The 13,574-nt window shown below is 44.1% G+C and overlaps 1 protein-coding gene across 1 annotated transcript in view; it reads right to left on the reverse strand.

Moving 5' to 3' along the window:
* Positions 1-3,709: 3,709 nt before the first annotated feature.
* Positions 3,710-13,574, reverse strand: part of LOC137166665 (N-acetylated-alpha-linked acidic dipeptidase 2-like) — a 44,473-nt gene continuing 34,608 nt past the window's right edge. The window contains exons 17-19 of the mRNA XM_067568505.1: positions 12,074-12,155; positions 10,607-10,699; positions 3,710-5,949 (exon numbers count right to left, since the gene is read on the reverse strand). Of these exons, the coding sequence (XP_067424606.1) occupies positions 5,760-5,949; positions 10,607-10,699; positions 12,074-12,155 (365 nt within the window). The 3' untranslated portion in view covers positions 3,710-5,759. The remainder of the gene's footprint in view (positions 5,950-10,606; positions 10,700-12,073; positions 12,156-13,574) is intronic.

Genomic DNA, 13,574 nt, shown 5'->3' on the forward strand with positions numbered 1-13,574 from the left:
AAAGGGGTGTATCCACAATCCAATAGTTGTGGCTCAGATTTCACTCAAAATAGGGCCAAGTTCAAAGGTGATGAAAATGGCTGCATAAATAACACATCAGTAAGTCATTGTAACTGGGTGTGACTTTACTTGCCTATGGGGCAGAAGGAGAAGGTGCAAGCAGGAAAACATCTCTCACTAGGATGTCAGATAAGAGAGGAAACCTTTTTTATTTGAGCCCCTCCTGTGAGCTGCTTTTCCCACTACCCCTTTCTGAGCTTTATTTAGAAGTAAAAACAACGAGAGTCCTGTAGCACTTTAAAGACTAACAAATTTAATTTCTGCAGGAATAAGCTTTCGTGGGCTTTGTCAGATGTAAGGAATAGAAATCAGATAGGAGGTATATATACCCATCTAAAGGTAAGGAACAACAATGGGGAAGTTAGGTATGAGCAAAGTTCATTCAGTTATATCTGTCTGAAACACTACACAATAGATTCAGAAATGACTAGCCTCTCCCTGCAAGGGAAATAATGAACCATCTAAGCAATGAATTAGCCTCCTTCCTTGAGGCCCAGAAAACCTATAGTTTCAACCCTCACCAAGAGAATAGATGAACCTGAGGCCTGGTCTACGCAAGAGAGTTTTGTCAACAAAAGTCACCTTTCTTTGACAAAACAGTCCTGGTGTGCACACTGCAATGACCCTTTTGTTGACAAAACTGCTCTGTTCTGTCAACAAAATAAAACTACCTAGATGAGAGGCGCAAAGTTTTTGTGACAAAGCACATGTGTACACACTGCCCTTAGGCTATAGCACTAAAAGTAGCCTCTGGATTATCCCAGCTTGCCGTCGTGAGTGCTGCTCTGGTAAGCAGTTTGTGCTGGGCTGCAGCAGCTGTCCACCTCTACCCCTCCCCTTTTAAAGACCCAGGAAGTTTTCGAGTTAACTTACCTCAAGAGAGCTCACTCTACAGCACAGCAAATGGCAGTCCTCCTTGCCTGCCTGCCCTAAGCTACAGGGGAGGGATGTATCTCCTGATGTGCCATGCAGAGCGGGGGGGGGGGCTCTGCCCCTCTCCCCACCCCACAGGTGCATCGCACCCATCTCTGCTGAGAGGAGGATGGGGGATGCCAGCTATGAGCTGTCTGTGTAGCATTTTCTGCCTTGGGATTGGTTGCTTTCCAGCTCCAGCTGTCTGAAGTTAAAGAGACAGAATGAGTGCAGATACACACTGTCTCCAACACAATGTGCGTGCGTGCATGTGTTGCTCTCACACACACTTACTCTCCGCTCTCCCCCGCTTCTATGGGCTTCTTATGTTTTGTGTTTAGCAGTGTCAACTTGGCTGATGGCAGTTTAAAAGCAGCTGTCAAACTAGTAGGATGCCCATGGGATTCAGAAACCTTCATCATGTGATACTGTGCCTGTCCCATGAGGCATTGCACACCCTTCCCAAAGCACTCTGCCCACAGTTGTACAGTGGGCTAGCTACCCAGATGTAAGCAAGGTCTGAGTATCTGAGTAAAGGGGGGCACTTTATTTGCATGAGCTTTGTGTCTGCATGAGTACAATTAAGTCTAGCATAATTCACCTAGGTGCTAAGCATAATGGGAAATGGTTAGCAGGGCTGGTTTTGGGCTACAAACCACTTTTGTGTTAACGGCTGGGGTAATGAAATGTTGTCCTTCAATTGTATGAACAAATGTCAGCAAAACTGTGCTTAGTCTGTTATGATAGAATACTTCACCCCAAACTAAACAGAACTCCACAAGGGTGGTGGACAGATGTTTCAGCCTGTAAAGGGGGAGAAGTCTTCTATTGGGATTACACTGGTCCTGGCAAAGAGCTGCCCCCAGGCATGGAGTGACTCTCTCTTCCCATTGTTAAAAGGTAGAATTAATGACTCCTTTTGGATTCTTTTGTTTCTTGAAAGCAGGGACATTGGCTGTGTGGCAGAAGGTTTACCCATGAGCTGAAATCCACTAAGAGCTGAACCTGTAGAGGATCTGGGAAACCTTGCCTGACAACTAACAGAGCTGAGTGAGCAACAGGCAACTCTGGTGGGAAGCTGGCACAGTCGGTGCCAGCCCGGTCAGCAGAGAGGCCGGAATGGTCGGTACCAGCCCGGTCAGGTCGGCAGAGGGGCCGGCACAGTCGGTGTCAGCCTGGTGCAGTCAGTGGGAACCAGGTGTGGTCGGTGCCAGTGGTTGGGGACTCAGCGGGGCCCGAAGGCGGTAGGAGACAGCAGGAGAAGGGACCTGGTCAAGCCTGTGTTGGACAGGAGCGGCATGGGGGTGGAGCAACACCCGAGAGGTGGACGTTGCAACTACGACGGTCGGTACAGGGGAAAGAAGGAAGGGAGAGGCGAAGGACACGCCCCGTACTCTGGGATGGGTTTGGCTCATTAAGTTCATGAATGCTCTTTGCACTGTTTCCCCAAACCAGTGCTGTGTTACCTCTTTTGCTATTAAAAGGTTTCTTTCTACACTCAGACTCTGTGCTTGCGAGAGGGGAAGTATTGCCCTTTGGGGCGCCCAGGGGATAGTGTGTGATTTCCCAGGTGACTGGGTGGGGGCTCGAGCCAGTTTGGTGTTGTATCATTGACAGGGACCCCTAGACATAGAACCCGGCTCTTGCTGCTGCCGACTCGGTCTGGCAGAAGGGTTACACAGAGTACACTGCTCACTTGTCGACAAAAGAACTGAGAGTGTGAATGCAATCCACTGACAGAAGACAGTAAAGACAAGCAACCAGCGATTTAATTATAGCGGTGGCTGTATGCTGGCAAAACTTTTGTTGACAAAACTTTCCAGTGTAGACAAGGCCTTAGAGTGTGGCCTGATGGTCAATTCACTCTCTCGATCTCAGCCCACTGAAAAAATTTTACTGTAGAGAATTCATCATGGGGAAAATCTCCTGCCAACAACCCACCTCTTTTAAGCCAGAGGATTAATAGGTCAGCAACCTACCTCCAGGGATCAGAACTGGCAGTAGCAGGTACAGACACAGTCTCTGTGGTAGGCAGGTCCAAAACCATTCAGAGCATGTAAATTCCACCTGCTTAAACTGAGGTACTGAGGTAACTCGCATTGTTTCTGAATGTGGCTTTGAGCCTGATACTGATCTCTTACTAGATTTTGTATTGCGCCATTACTTTGGTGGTGCTACTTTTGCTTCTCATCTGTACGAGATGGAAATGGTTTTAGGCTTAAGATGCAGTAGACTAAATTAATCACTGGTAAAACTCCTAGCCTCGCGGCTTCTGTGAAGTTGAGCCAAGAATAAGTTTTGCCCAATGTCTGCATGTGTTACAAAGGAAGCCATAGTACCAGCAGCGAAGAGAGTCCAAAATGAAATGCTCCTATTTAATTGAAGTATTGTCATAGCTAAGGGGTCCTCCAGAAAAATTAATGTGCATTAACTAAAGATGTGACTTTGAAGTGACTTAGTTAAACTGCATTAAAGCCCTGTGTGAACACACTCATTCACGAAAGCCCAGTCTCAAACTCCATTCAAGCTATGGCCGCTCTTGTAAGGCTGAGACTAGAGATGGCAATTAAAAGGTAGTTTTGCTAGATTTTTTTCTTATGTTGACACTTGTCTCATAGGATCTGAACAGAAGCCACTAAACTAACCACTAAAAGGTCGATCACTGTCAACCTGACCTGGATTCGAACCTTTCTTTTACATCCACCCACCCCATTAATAGTAAGCCTCCCCCCCCTTGTTTCCAGAGAAAATGAATTAAAAACTGACTGACCATTTTAAATTTCAGAGCTGAACTACTTGGCAGTGTTCCCCTGAAGTTATTTTTCTAAGCAACATCTAGAAAAGCCAGCTATCGAGTTTCATCCAAGCTTAATTTTGTCAAAGTACTTTATAGCCCCATTCTAGGCTTTAATGCGGAGGGTTGCATCGATCTCAGCTACATGACCCACAAATTGCTTCAGACAGGTTGAATAAATTAATCAAAATGTGGGCACTGTGTATGTGGAGTTTTGAAGGGTGCTGTAAGTGGTATTTAATATTATCCATTTATATTGACAGCCTGAAAGATCCCAAAACCAGCCAGAGCCACAGAAATGCAGCCACCTCTGGAACTGAAGGGAAGCACTAAGCTGCCATATTGCACATCAAGGGGAAGAGAGAAAATGTTGGCTAAGCCATGGAGGAAAATCCCTATTCTTAGCAACATTTTGTCCTTTTTATATCCAGTGTACTGGGATTTTATAATCAGTTTAACTAATTGGTTTCTGAAAAGCATTTCAGTTCCCTTTTTGTATGGTCATTTTACTTTCTTCCTTCATCCCTGAATTTCATATAACTTTTCATGTGAAACTTAAATTTTTACTGGTAACATTAGAAGACAAAAACTGTGTGTACTTTAATCCCGTAGAACTTGAAAGAGAAATGCAGAGCATTCCATCCCTTCTGCTCACAACAGTAAGTAATAGCATTCTGGGAAAACAGTTCCACGCCAGCTCTGTCACCAGACATCAGCTGGTGGGTGAGAGCATGGTATAAAATAGCTTTCCCAATTAACAAGGGTACAATGAATAGCAGCTGATGAGAGGACAGTGATAGCATGTTGCAAACGGAGCAGATAGCTCATCACAGGAGGGATGGTGATTCTCTACAGGATCCTTTTCCTCTTAAAAACACTGACTAGTAATATTGCATAAGTCTGGGATTTTCAAAAGGAAAATTTCAAAAAAGGATTTTGGTGCCTAACTCCCCCAGTTCCCTTTGTCGATCTCAGCCTGAGGGTTTTCAGAACTTCTGCATAATAGATTTTTAAAGTGCTTCATTTGATTATTAAAAATGGCATAAAAAACTGGACCTACTTTGTCAACAGTTGACTGATTATGGGTGCGCAGCGTGGCACACCTAGAACTGGAAGTTTCAGAGCAGGAGAGCACCCAATACCTTTGACTAAGTTGGGATCACGGGTACTCCCCATATCTTATGATCACACCCACAGTATGGATAGGCACATAAACCCTCATGTTTCAGGGTATAGATCAATCTCTATGAGGGGATGACTGTGCGTTTCTTGTAGTGTTCTCTGAAGCATGTGGTGCTGACCACAGTCAGGATACTGGACTAGATGACCCCGAGGTCTGATCCAGTACTGCAATTCCTATGCCCTAAATCATTGTCCACACTAGGAAAATTAGGTCATAGCCACAGTGGATCAGACCTAATACAGAAAGTGCCTCAGTGGTGGAAGCTCTAGTGCAGACGGAGTTCAGGCATTTTTCCATGTTGTTTAACCCCCCTCAAAACACTGTTAAGACACATGGCATTAAACCCCTGAGCCTGTCTACATTATGGCTTCCACCTACTACCACTCACAATGGCAGGTTTCAGTTTCCCTAGTGCAGCTGTACTTTGAGAGCTTGATTTTTCAGAAGTGCTGGGAACCCAAAAATTGAGGACCCCAAAATCAGCGGATCCTTTGGAAAATATAAGTCTTCTGACATTTTTCCCAAAAAAAAGACCAAAAAAAAAAAAAAAAAGAGAGAGAGAGAGAGAGATGCTAAGAAGGAAAAAACCTACTTTAACATAGCAGTTATGCCAGTCTCAGAGAACCAATACTGGTTCCTTAACCATCAGTCCCATAACACCATACAGCCTTTCTGTATGCACAAGGCTGGTTAGACTGCAACCCTAGTAAATATTATGCACCAAGCGGAAATGGCATCACTCTAGTCATCACTCAATGCCATCATGTTTTAAGAGTTAGCCATCTGGCCAAGCCTGCTGATGCCGTCTTCCTATGCTACGTCCGTCAGAGTCCCTGCAGCAGCCTGCACGGTGAAGGCTGCAATGGAGATCTGCCTCTTTACTTCTTCCCAGGCTTTGCGCTGATCTGCTCTGTTTTCAATATCAAACATGGCATCGTAGATCCCTGGGAATGACTCTCCAGCATACTTGTTGTGGCTGCTCGGAGCAAAAATAATGTGTCTGTGGGAAAAAGAAAAGAGCCTTAGTTGGGGGGGGAGGGAGGAGCTACTGAGATGGGGCGGGGGGAGGGGGCTGACACCAGGCTGGGAAGGAGCATCCTGGCAGTACCTAGGCAACTGGCAGCCTGTGCTCCCCACCCTCCTTGGCAGCTGGTGTCTTGTGCACTGACTCCCCCCTGCACTGGTGCCCTGGCCTACCCCCAATCCTGGCAGCAGGCACATGTACTTCTGCCCCTCCACTGGACCAGAAACCACAGTGGATGAAAGGTGGGAGTGGATGAAAGGTGGGACTGGGCTGGGGAGTCACATGAGCATGCCTTTGCTGGCTAATTGGGGGTATACACTATGTCATCCCAGCATGGTCCCTGCACACCAGCCCCCAAGTGAAAAAAGATGAGGAGAGAAGAGCTGTTCCTGTCTGTTCCCCAGCGAGCAGTTCAATCCCATGCACCATGGCAGTTGCTCCAGCCACACCTCCAGGTCCCGCTCTGACCTCCACCCTCACATCCATGTACATGAAGGTGGAAACATAGCTGGGCCCTGCTGTCACCTCCGTTAGATATTGTGAGGGCAGAAAACATACATCAGCCCCTGCAATATTTCTATGCGGGTGGGGAGGCGCTAGCCTGCACCACCTGCCCAGTTCCACTGCCCCGATCTTAGGCACGCTAAAACAAAACCTGTTCTATAAATAACGTGCCTCCTCCCTGACCAGGATTTATAAAGGTATATCTCATAGATAGCTGTCTGCTGCAATGGGAAACATAGCCCAGATGAGAACTGAGTGGAGAATCAGAACTCACTGGGTGTATATGAAGTATACCTGGTCTCTAGGAGGAGGGACCAGCGTCCAACTATGCTGGTTTTCCTCCCAGATCAAATGACTGAGCACATGGTCTATTGGACAAGGGTGCAGGGTATACAAAAGTCTGTGCACTCACTCTCTGAGAGGGAAAAGACAATCAGGAATGGAGCAAAATGTACTGGGAGGCCTTCTGCAGAGGCAGGGGAGCTGAACAAAGCAGCAGTTGGCTGGGAGCCAGGAGTCTGAAACAAAATCATTGGTGACCGTTTGCAGAAAGAGAGCTGTACTAGGAAACTCAGGTAAGGAGCTAGGTGGCTTGGTGAAGGACTTTCTGGGAAAACCTAGGGAAAAGGCCTAAGTGGAAAGAGGCATTGTAGAAAGGTGCACTGGGAATCAGTAAAAGAAGGGATTTATTTTATTGATGGCTGATAGTCCCTTTGTGGGGTGAGGTCTGTAGTAGAAGGAGAATACAGATTTCTAAGAGCCACTTAGAGAGGGCAGTGGATACTTCTGTGACCATATATGAAGCGCTCAAGTGGATCCCTGAGAGAAAGAGCAAAGATTGTGCTGGAACTAGAGCTGATTTAAAAAGAAAAAAAGTTAAGTTTCAATGAAGAATTTAATATCGTTTGAAATTTTAGCAAATGTTGATTTCATTGTTTTTGTCAACATGAAAAACTTTGGCTTCCCCCTTACCTGGGGGAAATGAAATACGTTTGCCCCAACTTGAATTTTTATGCTTAGATGAAATAAGCAGAACAATTTGAATGATGCAAAAACCTGAGCTCTCCAAAAAGTCACATTCTGGGAGGAAAAGAAATATGTGACCAGCTCTAGCTGAAACCAGTTGTGTATGTTGTGTCCTGCCTAGTTCCTAGGTTGCCATAGCAACAGAGTTAGACTATTAGGGGATAGCTCAGCCAGTTCTGGCTAGTTTCACTTGTAACTTAATAAAGACCCCCTGTGGGTTTACATCTCTCTCTGTTCCATGCTGATTTCTCTCTGAATACAAGTAATTTCCAAGGATTTAACATAACAAAAGTGGCAACAAGGATGATGGACCTGTGCTGCACTGGCAAGAAGCAAAAGTAAAGGTAAGAAAAAACTTTTGCTGTTCTGGGGGCTGGGCTATTTGCACTGATTGTGAAACTGAAAGTAAAACAGGCTGTGCTTTGTGCTGAGGGAAAGTCAAGCATACTGACTGGGAAGGGAGAAGAAACAGAAGCAGTGACAGTGAATGGAAATCACCAGTAATTGTGTGTGAATGACCCCAACACACATGAATAAGACACTAAAAGATTAAAAAAAAAAAAAAAAAAAAAGGCAGCAATGGCTACACCTGGGACCTTTTGATGAGACTCTGGAGCAATGGAATTCATATACTGAGCATTTTCAGCTTTTTGTTATTGCAAATTAAATTACAGATGCAAAGAAGGTGCCAATTTTCTTAAGTGTTGTGGGAGCTACAACCTATAGTTCACTGCACAGCGTAGTGCACCCTGATAAGCCAGAGACAAAATCGTACAGTGACATTGTGAAAATCTTGGAGGCACATTTTTCCCCAAAACCACGGATAATTGTAGAGAGATTTAGGTTCCACAAAAGGAATCAAGAAGAAGGTGAAACAATTGTGCAATTTGTAGCAGCTCTGAAGAAGTTTACTGAGCACTGTGAATTTAATGATGTGTTAAATACACCCTGCATGACAGGTTAGTGTGCAGTCTGTACAATGAAGCAATACATCAGTTCAGCACCGTATCATCCATCCACCAATGGATTAGCAAAAGGGTTTGTGCAGACAATGAAACAAGCTTTAAAATCTGCACGGCGACATTCATCCATTCAAAAATGTCTGGACACCTTCTTACTATCCTACAGAAACACACCTCATGTTACTCCCAAAGCATCTCTGGCCTTTCTAATGATAGGATGACAGCTGTGCGCTTGCTTTGATCTGCTGAAACCCTCCAAAGCACGACAAGTTGTGCAACATCAACAGCAAAACCAAGTCGTCAGATGTGCACGCAGAGCAAAAGACCGAACTTTTAGTCCTGGACAGCCTGTCCTAGCTCGAAACTATGCTTCTGGAGCTAAATGGGTCCCGGCTACAGTCATCGCCCAGACAGGACCTGTTTCCTACACTGTCCAGACTGCAAATGATCTCACCTGGTGGTGACATGTAGATCAGTTGTTGCCCGGTCATACAAGTTCCAATGCCACATCTCCAGTTGAACTGCCTGACCTCACCATTGCAGGTGAGACATCATCAAGTCAGGAGTCACCCTCGAGTCAAGAGTCACCTGTTCCTGACTCCCCTCCTCCATCCATCTCTGCAGCAGATACAGCCTCCTCACTTGTTCAAGCTACGAGTCCTGAGCACAGTGTTAGACCCGCACCAATAACACCTTTCAGTGCAAGAACACCAGAAGTCCGCCACAATCCACCTAGAGAGAGAAGGCCTCCTCAAGGGCTGGATTTTTCGCTAGGGGGCAGAATTTAGGGGGCAGAATAATCCTGGTGATTAGCCGGGAAATGAGGCAGTCTACTCTCATTCCCTAGTTTAGTGATTGTTTCTGTTAAATGGGCGTTTTCATTAAGGGGGGAGGAATATGTTGTGTATTATGTGTCCTGCCTAGGTTGCCATAGCAACAGAGCCTAGCATTGTTGCCATAGCAACAGAGTTAAACTATTAGGGGATAGCTCAGCCAGTTCTGGCTGGTTTCACTTGTATTTCAATAAAGACTCTCCCTGGGTTTATATCTCTCTGTGCTCTGTGCTGATTTCTCTCTGAAAACAAGTAATCTCCAAGGATTTAACATAACAAAACCCTTGCAACCATGAGGAGTACTTAGTATTGGGAGGGTGAAGGGTTGTTTCCTGGAAGGCTGTTGTATCTGAGGAGATCTGAAGATTATTTAGTGTAGAAAGAACTGAAGATTTGCTTTGGATTTCTGTGTGCCCTGGGATTCAGAGACTTGATTTGGCCAGATGGCCACATCACTGGCACCTCTTCTCTCAGGTCTATTAAACTGAGGAACTGGGGGCAAAATGATGTATTGCCACACACTTGACACCAGAGGTAAATTGCTCCCTCACCGTACCTTTATGACCATAAATCTTACAAATGCAATGTTACCTCCATGTAAGACAGAGTATCATTACTGCACTCAAGTGTATAAATCCACTTAGGATATAAGCAATGTCTACTAGCTGATAGGAAGGATGGTCCAGTGGGTAAGGCCCTAATGTAGGTATTAGAAAGATCTGGGTTCAATCCTTGTTTCACCACAGGTCTTGTGTGATCTTAGACAAGTCATTTAGTCTCTCTGCATCTCAGTTTCCCATCTGTAAAAACTATGCAATAACAGCCCTTCCCTACCTCACAGGGGTGTTGTGAGGATAAATATATTAAAGATTGTGAAGTACTTTAAAATCTAAGTACAAAATTCAGAGACATTTAATACTAATAAAAATACAGCCCTACACCCAAGTGGAGAAGCTCAATAGCACAAACGTGTTGTTGAGTCAGGTAAAAGAGGTAAAGCGCAACCACAGCATCTGTCGGCATCCTCTTCTTCTCCCAAATCTGCTCTCTCATTGAGAGGGATGGAATCAGCAGGGATGTCCTCACACTGCTGTAACCAGCACAGTTATTTTCATCTTATCTTCTTAGTACTGTCCTAGTTACTCGGTCTTGTAACCAAGCACTCTTGATGATACAGTGAAGGTGTAGGAAGTGTTCACAAAAATCTCTATTTTAGGAAGCTGTTCACAATATGAAAAAATTCAAGAACCATAGAGCTATGCCTCGCAATCGGTGCTTTTTGGTGGTCTACATAACTTGTTGCCTTACCTGTAAAATTTCCTGCCTGGTAAACCAAGAGGATCGATGAAAGCTCTTTCTACAAACATCAGCTGATCATTCATGATTCGCACAGCAATTGGGCTGAAAGGGATGAAGACAGAACTATTTCACACAACGACAATGCATGAAAAAATGTATGAAATACATGATTTTTCTAGTAGAGGTGGCTGGGAATTTTTCAACATTGTTTTCTAGTCAGAAAATGCTGATGAGGTGAAACCAAAACAGCTCATGGAAACATACTGGCTTGTACAGAAAAAAGTTTCTCAGATTAAATTTTGATCAGGATGAGAGAAAGACACCTCCAAATCCCAGAACAGGCAATGGTCTTGGGGCACTCACCTAGAATGGGGGAGACCTGGATTCAAGTTCCTGCTCCAAATTAAGCAGAGTAGGGGCTTGAACCCAGTTCTCTCACCCACTAAGTGCAGGCCCTAACTACCACACTATTGGCTGTTTAAGGAGAGGGGAGGGCGCTTTCTCTTTGGCTTTTCATTGAAAAACTTCAAAAGGTCTCAGTTTCATCCTGATGCAGAACAGTAAAAATTGCCAAACTCTCAAAAATATTCCTGGGGTAGGAAAACCATTGCCAGTCCTGTTCTAGTTTACAAAGCACTAAACAAATATTAACTAATTATTCCTCCCTATGCACCTGATTAGGATGACAAGGCTTATGATATAAATGAGGGAAGTGACACAGTGGAGTTACATGCATTGTCCAGTGCTACAGCAGAAGATAGGTTCTCAGCTGTGATTAGAATTCAAGAGTTCCTGGCTTGTTGCCAGGTACTCCATTAGCTCACATGGTCTTTCCAACAAAGACTCTTGATTCCAGAAGATGCTGTTTCAGACTGACTACTCTTCATGCAAACTTGCAACACAGTGTGTCTCCACACTTTACCTTCACACAAGATCATAGAAAAATCCAAACTTTTAAACCTTCCTTTTTTTTTTTTTAGAGCTGAAAAATTATGTAGCGACAATCTTCATTTTACTCTGCAAAACGTATTCCTCAAACATTCTTTATCTGCTGTACTAGTACAAGCAGGATTCCCAGGGATAAAATCTGCATGTTAGACTGGGAAAAAATCAAATGGGAGAATGCCCTTTTAAGAGCAATGAAAACCTGTGTTTTACTAAACACTACTAGAAAGAGCCCACCAAAGAAAGAAGATGCTAGCTTTTCATTGATAGCTGCTTCTTTATGTGAAAAATGTATGCATTATCTTAAATAAGACTTTCAGAAAATGATCACAAAGTTCATACTGTTCATTAGTGAGTGGATGCGCCCAAGAAACAGACTGGGTTGGGGCTCAAATCCTGTAGTTCTTACTGAGGCAAAACTCCCATTGATTTCAAAGGGAGTTTTCACTGTCCAAGGCCTGATTCAGGACTGCAGGACATGGCCCTCGACAAACAAAGCTGAGGAGCATGGAGGCAACTTTTTTAACTTACTTATTCACATCAACCTCTTTAAGTCTTCTGTGAAAATCAGCAGCAGCTTCTGTGAAATTTGTCACAGCAGAAAAAAGGGGACCTAGAAATAGAAAGACCTTTTCTACATCAGCTTCACACAAAGAGCCTTGAACAATAAGCACGTCATTTATTGAGGAAAACCATGTATTTTTCTTTTTTATTTACTGACTTGCCCAGGAATTCCTGACTTCCTGATTTCATTTGGATCTGATTTTTAAAGGGCTGCAGTGCCCTCTTGTAACATGGAAAACTCATTTTAACCATGGCAGCAATGCTGAAGAATAGTGTCTAGTAAAACATCTACAAAGAGGCATTACAGTAATATTTAGTTCAAATATGCTGAGAACTATTCTTGGGGAACCTCTGGCAAAGAGACAATTCTGAGATTGGGGCGGATGGGGAGGAAGAAAACTCTGGATCTGCAATTTTACTTTTACTGCAGAGTTTACATGAAGAAGCTTGACATGTATCAAAATTTCCAGCACTTTTGCCTGCCTATGCAAGGATTGCATAGTTTTCATTTTAGGAGATTTCCCCCTCCTCCTTTGTTTGTATTATGTTAGCTCTTTCCCTACCCATACCGAATAGATTTGGTGTAGTGAGATTCCATGGGCAGGAATCCTCCCTGCCAGGACATAGGATGATGGTAGAGCCATTCTGTCCAAGCCTTCTTAGTGGCTACTGGCAAAAGTCCCTGTGGAACTGAGTTCTGTGGCATACAGGGCAGCCACAGCCCTTGGGCAGGCTGTCTCTATGCAGCCACAGAGCTAGACTGGTTCCACTGCAGCTAGCGTGGACAGGACTTAGGTAATGGTGTCTATTTCATTTCTACAGCTAATTTTCCTAGGCCTCCCTCCCAAAAAAAAATTTGGTTCCGATTCATTGAGCAGCATGGGGTTAACTTGCAAAAAGGGGAAACTTCAGAACCTTGCCAAAAACGCAAGGCAAAAGGCAAATTTAACCATGAGTTTCAGAAAGTCCTGGCTGATCTAAAGTAGCTCCTTCCCTATAAAGCCATTTCCCCTCTGATTGGAGAGTTGAGAGTTGAGTCATCCCCCCAGAACCAAGACAGTGTGCTTGGCTGCCTCTCTGCAGCTTGCACTGAAGAGGAGTCGCATGTACATCCAAGGTCAGGTTTAGCCCTTTTTGACATTACAGCCGCTGTTTAGCAACCGATCATGTTTCACAAGCAGTAGGAGAGGGCTGAAGAGGAAAAAGGTCTCATGAAAACATACAAGTATATTTATCCCAAACTATCCCCTTGTTGCTATCTCTTGTTCTTTTGTTTAAAAAAATCATGATATTTACAACATTTGTGTTTAAGATCAAGTTTCTGGAATCAGAGGATTATGAGAGAAATTTTTATTTAAAAAAAAGTTTCTAGCCCTCATTATTGCAGAGGAAAACTTGAAAACCTGAACCCAAAAGGCAAATAAACTCAGTTTATTCTTATTTTTTAAAAGAATGTTTTTATGCCAAT

Source organism: Emydura macquarii, unplaced genomic scaffold (genome assembly GCF_026122565.2).
Source record: "Emydura macquarii macquarii isolate MOO-44397 ecotype Brisbane River unplaced genomic scaffold, CSIRO-AGI_Emac_v2 contig_318, whole genome shotgun sequence".
NCBI lineage: Eukaryota > Metazoa > Chordata > Testudines > Chelidae > Emydura > Emydura macquarii.